General features: G+C 52.2%; 1 protein-coding gene across 10 annotated transcripts in view; it reads left to right on the top strand.

Moving 5' to 3' along the window:
- Positions 1–10,584: 10,584 nt before the first annotated feature.
- Positions 10,585–14,309, top strand: part of NSD1 (nuclear receptor binding SET domain protein 1) — a 148,595-nt gene continuing 144,870 nt past the window's right edge. Inside the window, exons 1-3 of one of the 10 annotated variants that reach the window (XM_036315188.1) lie at positions 10,601–10,770; positions 12,708–12,821; positions 13,562–13,651. In XM_036315188.1, the coding sequence (XP_036171081.1) occupies positions 12,792–12,821; positions 13,562–13,651 (120 nt within the window). In that variant the 5' untranslated portion in view covers positions 10,601–10,770; positions 12,708–12,791. Of the gene's footprint in view, positions 10,771–11,128; positions 11,251–11,356; positions 11,572–11,905; positions 12,138–12,707; positions 13,652–14,309 lie in introns of those variants that run through there. The other 9 variants (XM_036315189.1, XM_036315191.1, XM_036315190.1 and 6 more) reach the window with 9 other exon arrangements.

The raw sequence follows: 14,309 nt of genomic DNA on the forward strand, positions 1-14,309 counted from the left end.
TCTCTCTGTCTCTCCCCCCCTCACTTTCACTCTCTCTAAGAATCAATGGAGCCCTAGCCGGTTTGGCTCAGTGGATAGAGCATCAGCCTGCGGACTGAAGGGTCCTGGGTTCGATTTTGCTCAAGGGCACATGCCCGATTGCGGGCTTGATCCCCAGTAGGGAACATGCAGGAGGCAGCCAATCAATGATTCTCTCTCATCATTGATGTTTCTATCTCCCTCTCCCTCTCCCTTCCTTTCCAAAATCAATAAAAATATATATATTTTTAAAAAACAACAAAGAATCGATAGAAAAATATCCTCTGGTGAGAATTAACAACCAAAAAAGGAATTTGGATTGACATTTCTCCCAAGATTTACAAATGGCCAATAAACACAAGAAAAGGTGCTCAGAATCATTATTCATTAGAGAAATACAAGTTAAAACCACATTGAGATACCATTTCACACCCACTGGAATCCTATATAATAAAAGCCTAATATGCCAAGTGTCTGGTCTTTCAGTCGACTGTTCAACCAATCAAAGTGTAATATGCTAATGATACGCTAAGGCCACTCAACCGCTTGCATGATGTGCACTGACCACCAGGGGGCGGACACTCCGACTGGCAGGTTAGCTTGCTGCTGGGGTCCAGCATATCAGGACTGAGTGAGATGGGCCAGACACGCCCTGGAGCACTCCTGCAATCTTTCCCCAGCCCGATCATGCGATCATGTACCGGTGGGGTCCCTTGGCCTGGCCTGTGCCCTCTAGCAATCTGAGACCCCTCAGAGGATGTTGGAGAGCCGGTTTCAGCCTGATCTTGTAGGCCACTTCCCTCAGGAGGGTGCCAGACGCAGGGCTCATGGCTAGCGAGCGCTGCTGTGGCAGCGTGAGCCTCTCCCAATTGGTTCTGACTGGGCACGAGCCCACAGCAGGCACAGTGGGGCCGGGAGCAGCAGGTAGGAGCTGCAGGAAGCATTGGACTGTGGGTTTTTGGCTTAATCCCTGCAGGCCACCCAGAGTGGCCTCACCCATGCAGGAATTCGTGCACCAGGCCTCTAGTAACCATATAAAAAAGGCAAGCCCGGCTGGTGTTGCTCAGTGGTTGAGTGCTTTATTTTGTTTTTAAATTTTTATTTTTCTTCCACATGACAGCAGTGATGCTGACCACTGTGGGAAGAGCAGGGACCTGAGCAGATGTTGGAAGGATGTCCTGCTGGTGCGAGCTCTGAGCTTCTCCACAGGTTCCCAGCTGACTTACTGGACTAAAGCAGCGAGTTACTCCCCTCTCACCTTCACACCACCCTGACCAGAGAGGACAGGATGTACCTGGCAGTTTTCCATTCCATCTGACCTCTGTGGTTGAGTGTTGACCCATAAACCAAGAGGTCAATGGTTCGAATCCCAGACAGGGCACATGCACAAGTTTCTGGCTCAATCCCCAGTAGGGGCCATGCAGGAGGCATCTGATTGATGATGTTTCTCTCTCATCTATGTTATCTCTCTATCCCTCTTCCTTTTTCTCTCCCTAAAAATTAATTAAAACATATAAATAAAAAAATGAATAAATAAAGGCAAATAATAATATATTGGTGGATATGTGGAGAAATTGAAATTCTCAGACATTGCTGGTGGGAATATAAAATGCTGCAGTCACTTTGGTAACATTCCTCAAAAAGTTTATCAAAAAGTTCACATATAACCCAGCAATCCCACTCCTACATATATATCCAAGAGAATTGAAACATATGTCCTCACAAAAATGTGTACATGAATGCTCATTCATAGCAACATTGTTCATGATAGTCCTAAAATGGGAGCAACCCATATATCCATGAGCTGATGGGCATCAATTGATAAATAGTGTGCTCTAAAGACTAAAAATGAAAAAGAAAACAAAACACTGTTTTGTGTGGTCTAGCCATACAATGGAATATTATGCAGCCATAAAAAGGAATGCAGTGCTGCCCTAACTGGTTTAGCTTAGTGGATAGAGCATCAGCTTGCAAACTGAAGGGTCCTGAGTTAGATTCCAGTCAAAGGCACATGGCTAGGTTGTGGGCTCGATCCCCAGTAGAGGGCATGCAGGAGGCAGCCAATCATTGATTCTCTCTCATCATTGATGTTTCTGTCTCTCTCTCCTTCTCCCTTCCTCCCTGAAATAATAAAAATATATATTAAAGGCCTGGCCGGTTTGGATTAGTGGATAGAGCATCAGCCTGCGAACTGAAGGGTCCTGGGTTGGATTCCGGTCAAGGGCACATGCCTGGGTTGTGGGCTCAATCCCCAGGAGGGAGTGTGCAGAAAGCAGCCCACTGATGATTCTCTCTCATTATTGATGTTTCTATCTCTCTCCCTCTTACTTCCTCTCTGAAATCAATAAAAATAAAAAGATATATGTATATGGTACTATTATCTATATACTAGAAGCCCGGTGCATGAAATTCATGCACGGGTAGGGTCCCGAGGCCTGGCCAGCGATCAGGGCCCATCGGTGCCTTCCGGCTGCTGGCTGGGGCCTTCCTTTATTCCGTGCCACCCCCTGGTGGTCAGCGCATGTCATAGCAAGCGATCAAACTCCCTGTCTCCTGGTTGAACTCCCAAGGGGACACTTTGCATATTAGCCTTTTATATATTCTTACCTAATAATAGACAAACATGTAAATTGACCATCCCCCTGCTATGCTCACCAGCCAATCAGGAGAGTATGCAAATTAATCCAACAAAGATGGCAGTTAATTTGCATACATAGGCATGAAGCAGTGGAGCAAAGACTGAAGGCCCCGGCCGGAGCAGCGAAGATGGAAGGCACCCACCGGAGCAGCGAAGACTAAATGTTCCAGCCAGAGTGAGCCTGGGTTCGGGGTGCCGGAGGAAGACTGGTGCCTGCAGCCAGGAGAAGGGAAGGCCTATTGCACGAATAGGATGGATATAAAAGCCTAGAAGCTGGCCATCAGGCCAGTAGCTAAGATGTGCACTAACCACCAGGGGGCGGATGCTCAATGCAGGAGCTGCCGAGTGACAGCAACTTTTCAGAGTGCCCTCTCACCCTTCAGGGCCCCTCAGGGTATGTTGGACTGCTGGTTTTGGCCCGATCCCCGAAGGTCAGGCCAAGGGACCGCACCAGTGCGTGAATCCATGCACTGGGCCTCTAGTATGTTATAACATGGATGAAACTGAAAAACTGAAGGGTCTCAGTGAAGGAAGCCAGACATAAAAGACCACATATTATATGATTGTATTTATATGACATGGTCAAAATTCATAGAGACAAATAGTAGATTAGTGTTTTGCAAGGCTTATGGGCGAGGAGGGAATGGGGACTGACTACAAATGGGCACAGGGTTTCTCTTTAGAGTGATGAAAATGCTCTGGAATTAGGGTAGTAATGATTGTTGCACAACTTTGTGAGTATATTAAAAATCACTGAATTACACACTTGATTTTTTAAAATATATTTCTATTGATTTCAGAGAGGAAGGGAGAGGGAGAGAGAGATAGAAACATTAATGATGCATGAGAATCATGGATCGGCTATGTCCTGCATACCCCCTACTGGGGGGTCCAGCCCACCATCTGGGCATGTGCTCTGACCCGGAATCCAACCATGACCTCTGGGTTCATAGGTTGACGCTCAACCACTGAACCATGCCTGCGAGGCTGGATTATACACTTTAAAAGGGTGTATAATTTTATCGTATATGGGTTCTATTTAAATAAAAAGAAAATGATAAGGAAGAAAAAATCAGATAATTTCAGAGAACGGTAATTACTATAAGTCACTTGAACAAGAAGATGTAATAGAAGGGCCTGGGTCAAAAGTGAGGGAGGAGCCAGGTGTGCCTGTCTGAAGAGACAGACTTTTGAGCTGATTAACAGGAAGAATCCTGGGAGAGCTGGGAGGGGAGCAATGAACACAGAAACAATGAACACAGGCCCTGAGGTAAAATGATTTACACAAAACCCACCCTCTTCTGCCTTTAGAAAAAGCCCGCCCTCCCTAGACCCTCTCTGACAAGTGCTGCCTCTTGTTCTACACAGCCGTAGGTTTTCCAATCATGGTTTTTGCCTAACATCTTTACCTGGGGGAAATAAGATTTTCCAGATTATTCTCACCATGGTTGGAGTTAAGGAAACAAGTTCCCAGACCTTTAACTTTCATATGAAATTCTTGGTCTGCCTGAGAAAGTGCCTCTCTCCTGGTCACCTTTCAGACAGTTTCCCATTCATAAGAGAAATCAAATGAATCTCCCTGCTGGGGCACCTCAGGAGAGAAGGTGCTGGGAGAACTTCCCAAGGACATAGCTCGCCACAGCCTCCGGGCGAGGTTCTGGCCTTGTCAGTCTGTCCTAGAATTAGAACCCAGCAAGGGCATGGTTGTCATGGGGGTGCATTTGAACATGCTGATTGTAATTAAAAAGTGGAGTCAGATCTCTTCTGACAGTCAGTTGGCTGAGGGATTTGATGATGGGGCCTGACTTTGCCATTTTCTTTTCTTTATTTATTTTTAAAGAATAGTTTATTGATTTTTAGAAAGGAGAGGGAGAGAGAGAAAAACATCAATGTGAGAACACAACATTGATCAGCTGCCTCCTACACATCCCCCACCAGGGATTGAGCCTGCCACCCAGGCATGTGCCCTTGACCAGGGAATGGAACCTGCAACCTGCTGGTGCAAGGGACAACACCCAACCAACTGAGCCACACTGGCCAGGGCTGGCTTTGCCATTTTAAACACAGCCCTGTAGGTTTTTGGTTTTTTTTAAATATATATCCTATTAATAAAAGCTTACATGGTCATGACGCCCTCATGCTGTGACACCCTCATGCCATAATGAGCGATCACCAGGAGGCTGCGTGTGCAGCGGGTGCTGGACAGTGGGCAGGGCTGTGTGCGCACGCAGGTGGGCAGGGGCTTAACGCTGAGTGTGCAGTGCAGAGGTGGGTCCTGCGGCTCTGGCCTACCTCTTTGGGGCAATCGACTGGGGCTCCCGCACTGTGAGAGGGAACAGGCCAGGTTGGGGGTTCCCCCACCTCCAGTGCACGAATTTTGTGCACCAGGCCTCTAAAATATATATATTGATTTCAGAGAGGAAGGGAGAGGGAAAGAGAGATAGAAACATCAATGATGAGAAAGGATCATTGATTGGCTGCCTCCAGCATGGCCCCTACTGGGGATCGAGCCCACAACGCTGAGCCTGTGCCCTTGACCGGAATCAAACCCGGGACCCTTCAGTCCGCAGGCCGACGCTCTATCCACTGAGCCAAACCAGCCAGCGCAGCCCTGTAGGTTTTGATTAAGATTTATTTAAAGTGTACATGCAGTACACCCCAAATTCTATTATTTGTAATCTATGACTTAAAAAGAAAAAACAAAATTAGATGTCAACTTTCAAGTGTATTCTCAAAAGGGAGACTTGATAAAAAAAAAAGAAAATTAGAAGACTATCCACTTCATTAAAGCCCTTACTCCAGAGTCTCATCTCTGCCTTTATCTTACCTGACCTCCTTTTAGTATTTATTGAGCAATTACTGGGTATAAACTCTATGCCACTCCATCACTTACCAGCAGGGAACCTTTCACAAGCTTCTTCTTTCTCAGCATCTACTTTCTTTTTCTTTTCTTTTTTTAATGTTTATTTTTATTATTTCTTTTTTTTTTTAATATATTTTTTATTGATTTTTTACAGAGAGGAAGGGAGAGAGATAGAGAGTTAGAAACATCGATGAGAGAGAATCATCGATCAGCTGCCTCCTGCACATCTCCCACTGGGGATATGCCCGCAACCCAGGTACATGCCCTTGACCGGAACCGAACCTGGGACCTCTCAGTCCGCAGGCCGACGCTCTATCCACTGAGCCAAACCGGTTTCGGCTTTAATGTTTATTTTTAATATTTATTTATAAAATTGATTGGGGTGACATTGGTCAACATGAGCACATAGGTTTCAGGTGTGGGTTTCTATGTTACAAGATCTGTCTATTGCACCAAAGTGTGCCCATCACCCAAAGTCAGATCTTCTCCTGTCGCCTTATATTAGGACCCCATTCTTCGCCCACCCCCTTCCCTCTGGCAATCACCACACTGCTGTTTTGTTCATGAATTCCAGTTTGATATCCCATCCTAGCCTCTATTTTCATTTGCAAAATAGGATAATATCCTCCTGACAGGAGACAATGAATTGGTGAGTGTAAAATGGTAATCCATATGCAGGTGAAAAGTATAGCACTTTTTAAGTCATATATTACAAATAAGTATAGCACTCTCCTGGCCGCAGGCTGCAGACCTCCCCCTTTTCCTGACACATCTCACCAGAGACCAGCTTTCTCCCACTTCCTCCTCTTCCCCTTGGAATCAATACATTTAGAGGTGCTTGGCTGGAGGCTGAGAGTGCATCTACAAAACCAGGCACCCAGAGAAAAAGCAAGTTGGGCTGGGGTGGGGGAGCAAAGATTGACATGTTGAGTAGAGGAGCCCAGTGTCATACTGAAGGAGGTGTTCAATGGGCAGCTGCTCTGGTCAGGGCACTAGGCCCTACCTACATTCGCATATTAATCTGTGTTATCATCCAGTTTATGAGGCTGAGGGAGGAGCAGGGACTTGACTGGTAAGTGGTCTGGCTGTGACTGGAACCCTCATCTATCTGATTCCAAGATCTTATAGGCTCTCTTACACTTTCTGAAAATGCTGCCTGGCACAGAGGCCTGTATGCTTCCCAAACAACTGAAAATTCTTTTACGGAGGGTTTAAGTTCTGCACAACCCATTTGGTCCATAATTTGAACCACAACTCTTTTTTGTCTGTAGGAGAGGAGGGAAGGGGATAGATCAGGCATCAGAAAATGTTTTCTCCACCAAAAAAAGACAATGTTTCTCCAAGCTCTAACAGGGTATATCAGTTGGTTAGAGCATCATCTGATATACCAAGGTTGAGGGTTCACTTTCCAGTCAGGGCACATATAAAAAGCAACCAATGAATGCATGAGTAGGTGGAGCAACAAATTGATGTCTGTCTGTCTGTCTGTCTCTCAAATAAATAAATAAATAAATAAATAAATAAATAGAAAAAAGAAAATGTTTCCCCAACACTTAACTCTGAGCCTCTATGTTCTGGGCTTGGTTACTGGAGGTTAGAGAAGCATAAGCCCTGAGTCTTGTAAGGGGTTCACCAAGTGGCTGGGCCCAGATTTTAGAAGCCAATAGTTATCTCAGAGGCTGGCTCAGGGGGAAAAAATGACTGTCTGCAGGGGTGGGGTCAGGGAAAATTTCCAGGAGGAGGGCCCTGAAGGATGAGTGGAAGTTTGTAAGATAGTTTTGGGGAAAGTCACAGGGACCAGCATGAAAAGTCACAGGGACACAGCCTAGAAGTGCAGTGTGTCCTGGGACAGTGAATACACTGGGCAACCAGGAAACTGAGGAGGGACGAAGGGCAGAGATAGTGAACCAACATGGGGCTTTCAAAAGAGAATGTTTGAGAAAAAGAACACTTGAAAGTGAAAGCTTGAGTCCTTGGGGCTCGGGCTTAGGCTACATGGTCAGGTTAGCATGGAGGGCCATATGGCTTCAGATGTGGCCAGATGTTCCTTGATCTTACATTGAAGCCTGATCCAGTTCTGGGGAACCCCCTGGGTGTGTGTGTGTGGTGGAAGGGAGTGGAGAAGGAAACAGTTCATGGACCCATCAAAAGGGGTGATTGTGGAAGTCATCAGCATTTGGGATTGATTACCAAAGGCCTTCCTGTCTCTCCTAAGACCTGGCTGTTTAGTCAGAAAGCAGATGCTGTTCATGTACAGTCGGGATGAAGATCTCCCACCAGGTGTTGGGTTGGGAGCTTGGCTTTGAGTAAGTGAGGCTTCCTCTCTGAAATATAGGGGTAGTAACAGTGCCCATCTCAGGGTTAAATCAGAGGGTGTCTTAGAAAGTAGCTGGCACAGAGGAGGAGAAGCCCCAATCCTGGGAAATCCCAAGGCCAGGCCCCGATCAGGGTGTTTCCAAAGCCAGGACCCATCTCTTCTGGACACTGCTGGAGTGAGCTTCCTACTGCACAGGTGCAACTTGCTCCCTACTGCCTGAACTTGCTCCCTAACTTTTCATGGCTCCCTACTGCCCTCCAGATAAAGCCTAAATTCTTTAATTTGACCAACAAGGCTCTGCACGGACAGGCTCCTGTGGCCTTCCCCATCCTTGCCTGAGGCCTCTTACTGACCTCTCAGTCCCCCACACCCCACTAGCTTCTGGCCACACTGAACTGTGGTCAGTTTCTCCAAAGCCTGGTGTTTCTCTGGGCTCTTCTGCTGGAACCTCTATGTTGTCCCCTTCTTTTCTGGCTATTCCTGCATATGATTCAGGACTCCCTCTGGATGCCATTTCTGGGAGGTTTTCCCTGACTGCCCCCGAGGCCTACCCAGTTCCCTCAGCACCTCTGGTTTCCTTCTCAGTGCTCAGCTCTCTGCCCTGTTATTACTCATCTGTCCCCACAAGGCTGTGAGGGGAGCTCAATAAGTATCTAGTGATTTAATGAAGTGGGGCGGGGGGGGGGCGGGGGGCAGTTCTAAGAAAAAAGGGGTCTGGCTGCTGTGGCTCAGTTGGTTGGAGCGTCATCCCCTGCACCGAAAGGTTGCAGGTTTGATCCCCAGTAGGGGTGCATATGGGAGGCAACTGATCAATGTTTCTCTATCATGTAGATATTTCTCTATCATGTAGATGTTTCTCTCTTTTTCTTTCCCTCTCCCTTCCTCTCTCTCTAAAATCAATGGAAGCATACCCTCGGGGAAGGATCAAAAAAATAAATAAATAAAGGAGTCACTGTACACTGGCCAAATGTCTTGACAGGTATCTATGTCAGCAGGGTAGGAATTCTCAGTCATCATAATTTAAAGATGAGGCTAAGTAACTGAGGCTAAGTTAATCTCATTTTGCCTGGCTGGTCCTCGCACACAGACCTTGCACATAGGAACCTCCTTCTTCAGGGTACCTCATTGTCTTCAACAGAAGGAGAAGCCCCGGGGGAGCAGTGCCCTCTCACCACTCTGGTTCCAGGGGGCACTTTCCCTTGGAGAAAGCCTGCTTGCCCTCTGGGAAGGGCCTGCAGCCCCGCATTTACAGTGTGCTGAGGCCCTGCATGCAGTGCGCCTTCACCCTGGACGGAGGGCCGTGCAGGGCAGGAGGCTGGGGCACCTTGAATGCCAAGCCTGGTCCGGGGAAGATGGGGACAGACGGCTGAAGGAGGGAGTTTAGGGAGCTCCGCGCAGATGCTGCCGCGCAGGACAACGCCCAAAGTCGCCTTGCCCAGGTGGGCTCCCGGGTGAGACGTGAGGGCCGTGGGTGATCGTGGGTGATCGCTGCCCAGACGACAATGATGTCCATTTACCAAGCTCTGGGGGCAGCGGCAGTCACGTGGCTCTCGAGGGCGGTGCTCCCGGCTTTTTAGATGGAGTTCACGCTAATCCCCGAAGGCTTTCTGGAGGAGGTGGGACGGTTGGTGGTGGTTGGTTGTGGTTCTCTCTGAACAGTGAGGATGCACTTAGCCCTCTAGGAACCAGCTAGATCCCTAGGTGAGCTTTTTGCCGGGGAGCAAGCCCAGGGGGCTGGGCCGGATTGGGGTAAGGACCTGGGGAGCTGGACTGGCGAGGTCAACCGAGGCTCGGGTTGCCCGACCTGCCCTTGTGCTTTCGTGGGTGATGGAACCAACCGCGGCCGCGCTAGGCCGGTGCTGTGGGGGCCGCGAGCGCTGGGTGCAGGCCTCGAGGTCCGGGGCGCCAGAGAGCAGAGCGCCCCGGGCCGGGGGTCCGGCCAGCAGGCTGGTCCGGGCCGGCCCCGCGGCCCGCCCTCCCCGCGCTGGCCCCCCGGGCTCCGGGGCCCGGCCCGCAGGGGCCAGGCGCGCGCCCCTCCGGGAGCCGGGCTGCGGAGCAGGCGGCCTGCGCGCGACTCCGGGGGCACGAGAGGGCCATCTGCCCGGGTGCCGAGAACTGCAGCGTCCGCGGGGCGAGGCGCGGTGCCCCCGGGCCCCCGGCCGGGTCCCCCGTCCCGCGCGCACGCACCGACCGATGCTGCCCGCGCCCGCGGCCCGTGCCAGGCCCAGGCCCAGGCCCAGACCAGGCGCGGGAGGCGGTGCAGGGATTAGCGGACCCCTCCCCCCGCGCTCCCCTCGCCCCGCCCGAGGCAGCGAGGACCCCTGGGCCCGGGGGTGGCGAGGGAGCCTCGTCCTGGCAGTGCCCGAACGGGGGACTCGGCCTCCCTGCGCGGGGGCCGCACCGCGAGGTGCGGGCGCGCTGTCAGGCTGCTGCCCAGCTCTGGTGCGAGGGGTGGGCTCCGCGCGGGGGTCGCCCGGCCGCCTCTCCCAGCCGAGGCCACGGCTGGGCGGGCAGTGCCCAGGCGGGTAACCCGAGCCGACCCGGCTCCTGGTCGCCGCTCACCCCTGAAGGCCGGGCGAGGGGGAGGGAGCGGCATGAGGGGGAGGGGGAAGGGCAGGGGTGGTGGGTGAGGGGCTGTGGGCCCGCAGGGCCGAGTCCCCGGCCTGTCGGCGTGGCTCTGCGGCGGCTGCTGGCGGCGCCCGGGACGAGCCGGCCCCCGCCTCACGGGCGTCGGGCCTGCGGCAGGAGGGAGCCTGGGCGGCACGGGCTGGGCTCGGGGAGGCAGACCCGAGCTGCTGCCTCCATTTTGTTTCCTGCTCAGCTTGGTCTGTGGTGGTGGTGGTGTGGGTTTGGGGTGCGGCCGGGCACGGGGATCACTTGCGGCCGCGCCTGTTCGGGGCCTGAGGCTTCGAAGACCCCAGCCCGAGCCCCCAGGTGAGCCCCGCGGTGGGAGGGGGGGTTGCCTTGGCCTCGGGCCGAGCCGAGCGGGCTGAGGGCAGGTGCCCAGTGGATGGGGAGCCTGGGCGATAACCTAAGATGGAGGCCGGGACTGACGCGGGCCTGAGCAGGGCTGGCGGGGCGGTCAGACAGGCCTCAGCCGGGCCAGTTGCCGCCTGGGTCGGGGCTGGGGACGGGTCGGGTGCGGGAGCAGTGTGCAGCCTGGGGCCAGCGCGGCGCCCCGAGGTAGGTGCGGGGACCGGAGTACCACCCACGACGCCCGTAGGCCCCGACTCTCCTGGGAGGCGCGCGAGGCTCCGAGGGAGCCCGCCCCAGGCCCCGCCCGTGCTGCGGGCCGGCCCGTAGGCCCAGGCTGCGAGCGGTCGCTCCGGGGGAGGGGAGGGGGCTGCAGCGACGGCTCCGCTGATTGGACGGCGCGCTCGCGAGCCCGACTTCACCCGCCCTGAACCCCGAAGCGTGAGGCTAGGGGGCGCGCGCGCGGTGGGGGCTGGGGGGGGGCGCGCGCACTCGGGGCCCCGGCCGCACGCGGGCGGGTGCGAGGCGCTGGGTCGCACGCGCCGCCGCGGGGGCGCGCGCGGTGGGGGTGTGAGGCGGAGGAGGTGGCGGAGGACTAGGCCGGGGCAGGTCGCGCTCGCTGCCTTCTCCCCTGAAGAGAGACGCGGGGGGAGGGGGGGTGCGGCGAGCGGCTCCGCTCTCTCCCCACCGCTCCGCTCGCGCCCCAGTGTAATGAGGGTCACCCCCTCCCCCCAGCCGGCCCGGGAGGGGGCACGGGGCACGGTAACTAGTGCACTGGGGTGGGCGGCGGGCAGGCGTGAGGAGGGAGGAGGCGGCCGGGCGGGGAAGATGGTGGTGGTGGTGAGGTGAGGGGCGCGGGGGAGGACCGGGCGCGGCGCGGGGTTGGTGGCCGGCGGCTTTGCAGCCGCGGGCCCCCTTCCTCCTCGTTCACTACCAGCCGGGCTCAGGCCTACCCGGCCGGCTGCTGCCGCGAACTTCCTCCCGGCACGGCCCGTGCTCCGCCGGCCTCCCGCGCGCACCTCGGCCTCCGCCGCCCCTCGGGTAGACGGCCGGGGGCACCGGGCCCGCTGCCCTCCCGCGGTAAACTTTGCTCGCTGCTGAATATTGATGAGTGCGATCGGCTCGGCCCGGAGGTGCTACGGCGGCTGCGGGAAGGAGCGCGGCCTGGGCCGGCGGCGGCGGCGTCGGCAGCAGCCATGTTTGTCAAGCTGTAGCAGCAGCTGCTGCTGCCCTGACTTGGCTTCACCGGCTGCCTCCGTTTCTCCCCCTGCGGCGTCCCAGTCTCTGGGACCTGCAGCCGTGGACCGAGCTGGTCTGCAGTCAGAAAGGCGAGCTTCGGGGTGCACCCACCCGCTTGGGCCGGCTGGCCTGCGGCCTGGGGACGGTCGTAGCAAAAAGGCTCTGGCGCCGGCTGGGCGCAGGGTGCAGCGCTATTGTGACCGCTGAGCAGAGGGAGCCAGGAAGGGGGTGGGGTGGGGGGGACGTTTTTGTGCAGCATCTGGGACCCCGCTCTCGAACCTCCTATCCCCCTCCCTTCCGGAGATCGGCCGCTAGGTCCTCAGCGAGGGAGGGAGACCAGGATTCCTATTTTGAGATTTTGGGAATTTGTACTGCCAAATGGATTTGGATTTTAGTTCAGCCCTACTGTCCGCCAGTCTGCAGTGCAGGAAAAAGGGATGGGTTGTTTGCATGTGGCAAGATCTGCCCAGCTCCGGGAAGATGGAGTTTGTGGAGGCTCACCGAGGCCATTTTTCTATCATCAGCTGGGGAACTTTTCTGCCCTTGGAAGTGCAGCAGAAAGACATCGAGGCCACTAGGCCTTGAGAAGTGGCTGCCATTTTGAAGATAAGTCCTATGACTTGTTAACTCAGATTAATTGCTGTGTTTTTGGATTCCAGGTTGATGTTGGCGCAGGATGGATCAGACCTCTGAACTACCCAGAAGAAATTGTCTGCTGCCTTTTTCCAATCCAGTCAATTTAGATGCCCCTGAAGACAAGGACAGCCCTTTCGGTAATGGTCAATCCACTTTTTCTGAGCCACTTAATGAGTGTACTATGCAGTTATCGACTGCCAGTGGAACATCCCAAAATGCTTATGGACAAGATTCTCCATCTTGTTACATTCCACTGCGGAAACTACAGGATTTGGCCTCCATGATCAATGTAGAGTATTTAAATGGGTCTGCTGATGGATCAGAATCCTTTCAAGACCCTGAAAAAAGTGATTCAAGAGCTCATTCGCCAATTGTTTGCACTTCCTTGAGTCCTGGTGGTCCAACAGCACTTGCTATGAAACAGGAACCCTCTTGTAATAACTCCCCTGAACTCCAGGTAAAAGTAACAAAGACTGTCAAGAATGGCTTTCTGCACTTTGAGAATTTTACTTGTGTGGACGATGCAGATGTAGATTCTGAAATGGACCCAGAACAGCCAGTCACAGAGGATGAGAGTATAGAGGAGATCTTTGAGGAAACTCAGACCAATGCCACCTGCAATTATGAGCCTAAATCAGAGAATGGTGTAGACGTGGCCATGGGAAATGAACAAGACAGCACACCAGAGAGTAGACATGGTGCAGTCAAATCGCCATTCTTGCCATTAGCTCCTCAAACTGAAACACAGAAAAATAAGCAAAGAAATGAAGTGGACGGCAGCAATGAAAAAGCAGCCCTTCTCCCAGCCCCCTTTTCACTAGGAGATACAAACGTTACCATAGAAGAGCAATTAAACTCAGTAAATTTATCTTTTCAGGATGATCCAGACTCCAGTACCAGTACATTAGGAAACATGCTAGAATTACCTGGAACTTCATCATCATCTACTTCCCAGGAATTACCATTTGTAAGCAGTTTTTGGTACAACTTAAATATATACATTAATGTATATATACAGGCAACTTAAATGGAAACATAAGTAATTGGTTTTTGGTTGCTTATTTCACAGCTTAAAGCCTGTTGCTAATGATAAACTTTTGGGGGAAACATTACTTTGATTTTTAAATTTATCTCTATTGTATGAGTTTGGTTCTTTCTAGATTTTCCCAATTAACTCTCCTTTGAGGACTAAGTTAAACTTTTAAAGGCATTTGATTTAGTTTAGATCTAATTTTTCAAGGTGGAGGTATACATTTGTTTAACTTTTTTTGTGTTGTTTTGGCTTGCTGAGTTATAGGAGAACCAATTAATTAGCTGGTGTCCTGTTTTCACGTAGAGCACGGCTTATTTTCTTAGTTTACGGGGCGACTCTTGCTGAGTGTTGAAGTGCATTTTGTGCACAAATTGAAAGTAACTGAGTTGAATGAACTTCTTGGACATCAGTCCAATTTTCCACCTAACAAATGTCTCTGAAATACTATGTCAAGATTTAACTGGAATTTTATGGTATGTGATAATTGTGTTGAGTGCATTAAGTAATTCACTATACTATACCATGTAGCCCTGCTGTTCTTTTTTTTTTTTTTATATTTATTTATTGATTTAAGAGGAAGGGAGAGGGAGGA

The sequence above is a fragment of the Myotis myotis genome, unplaced genomic scaffold (genome assembly GCF_014108235.1).
Source record: "Myotis myotis isolate mMyoMyo1 unplaced genomic scaffold, mMyoMyo1.p scaffold_m19_p_6, whole genome shotgun sequence".
Lineage (NCBI taxonomy): Eukaryota > Metazoa > Chordata > Mammalia > Chiroptera > Vespertilionidae > Myotis > Myotis myotis.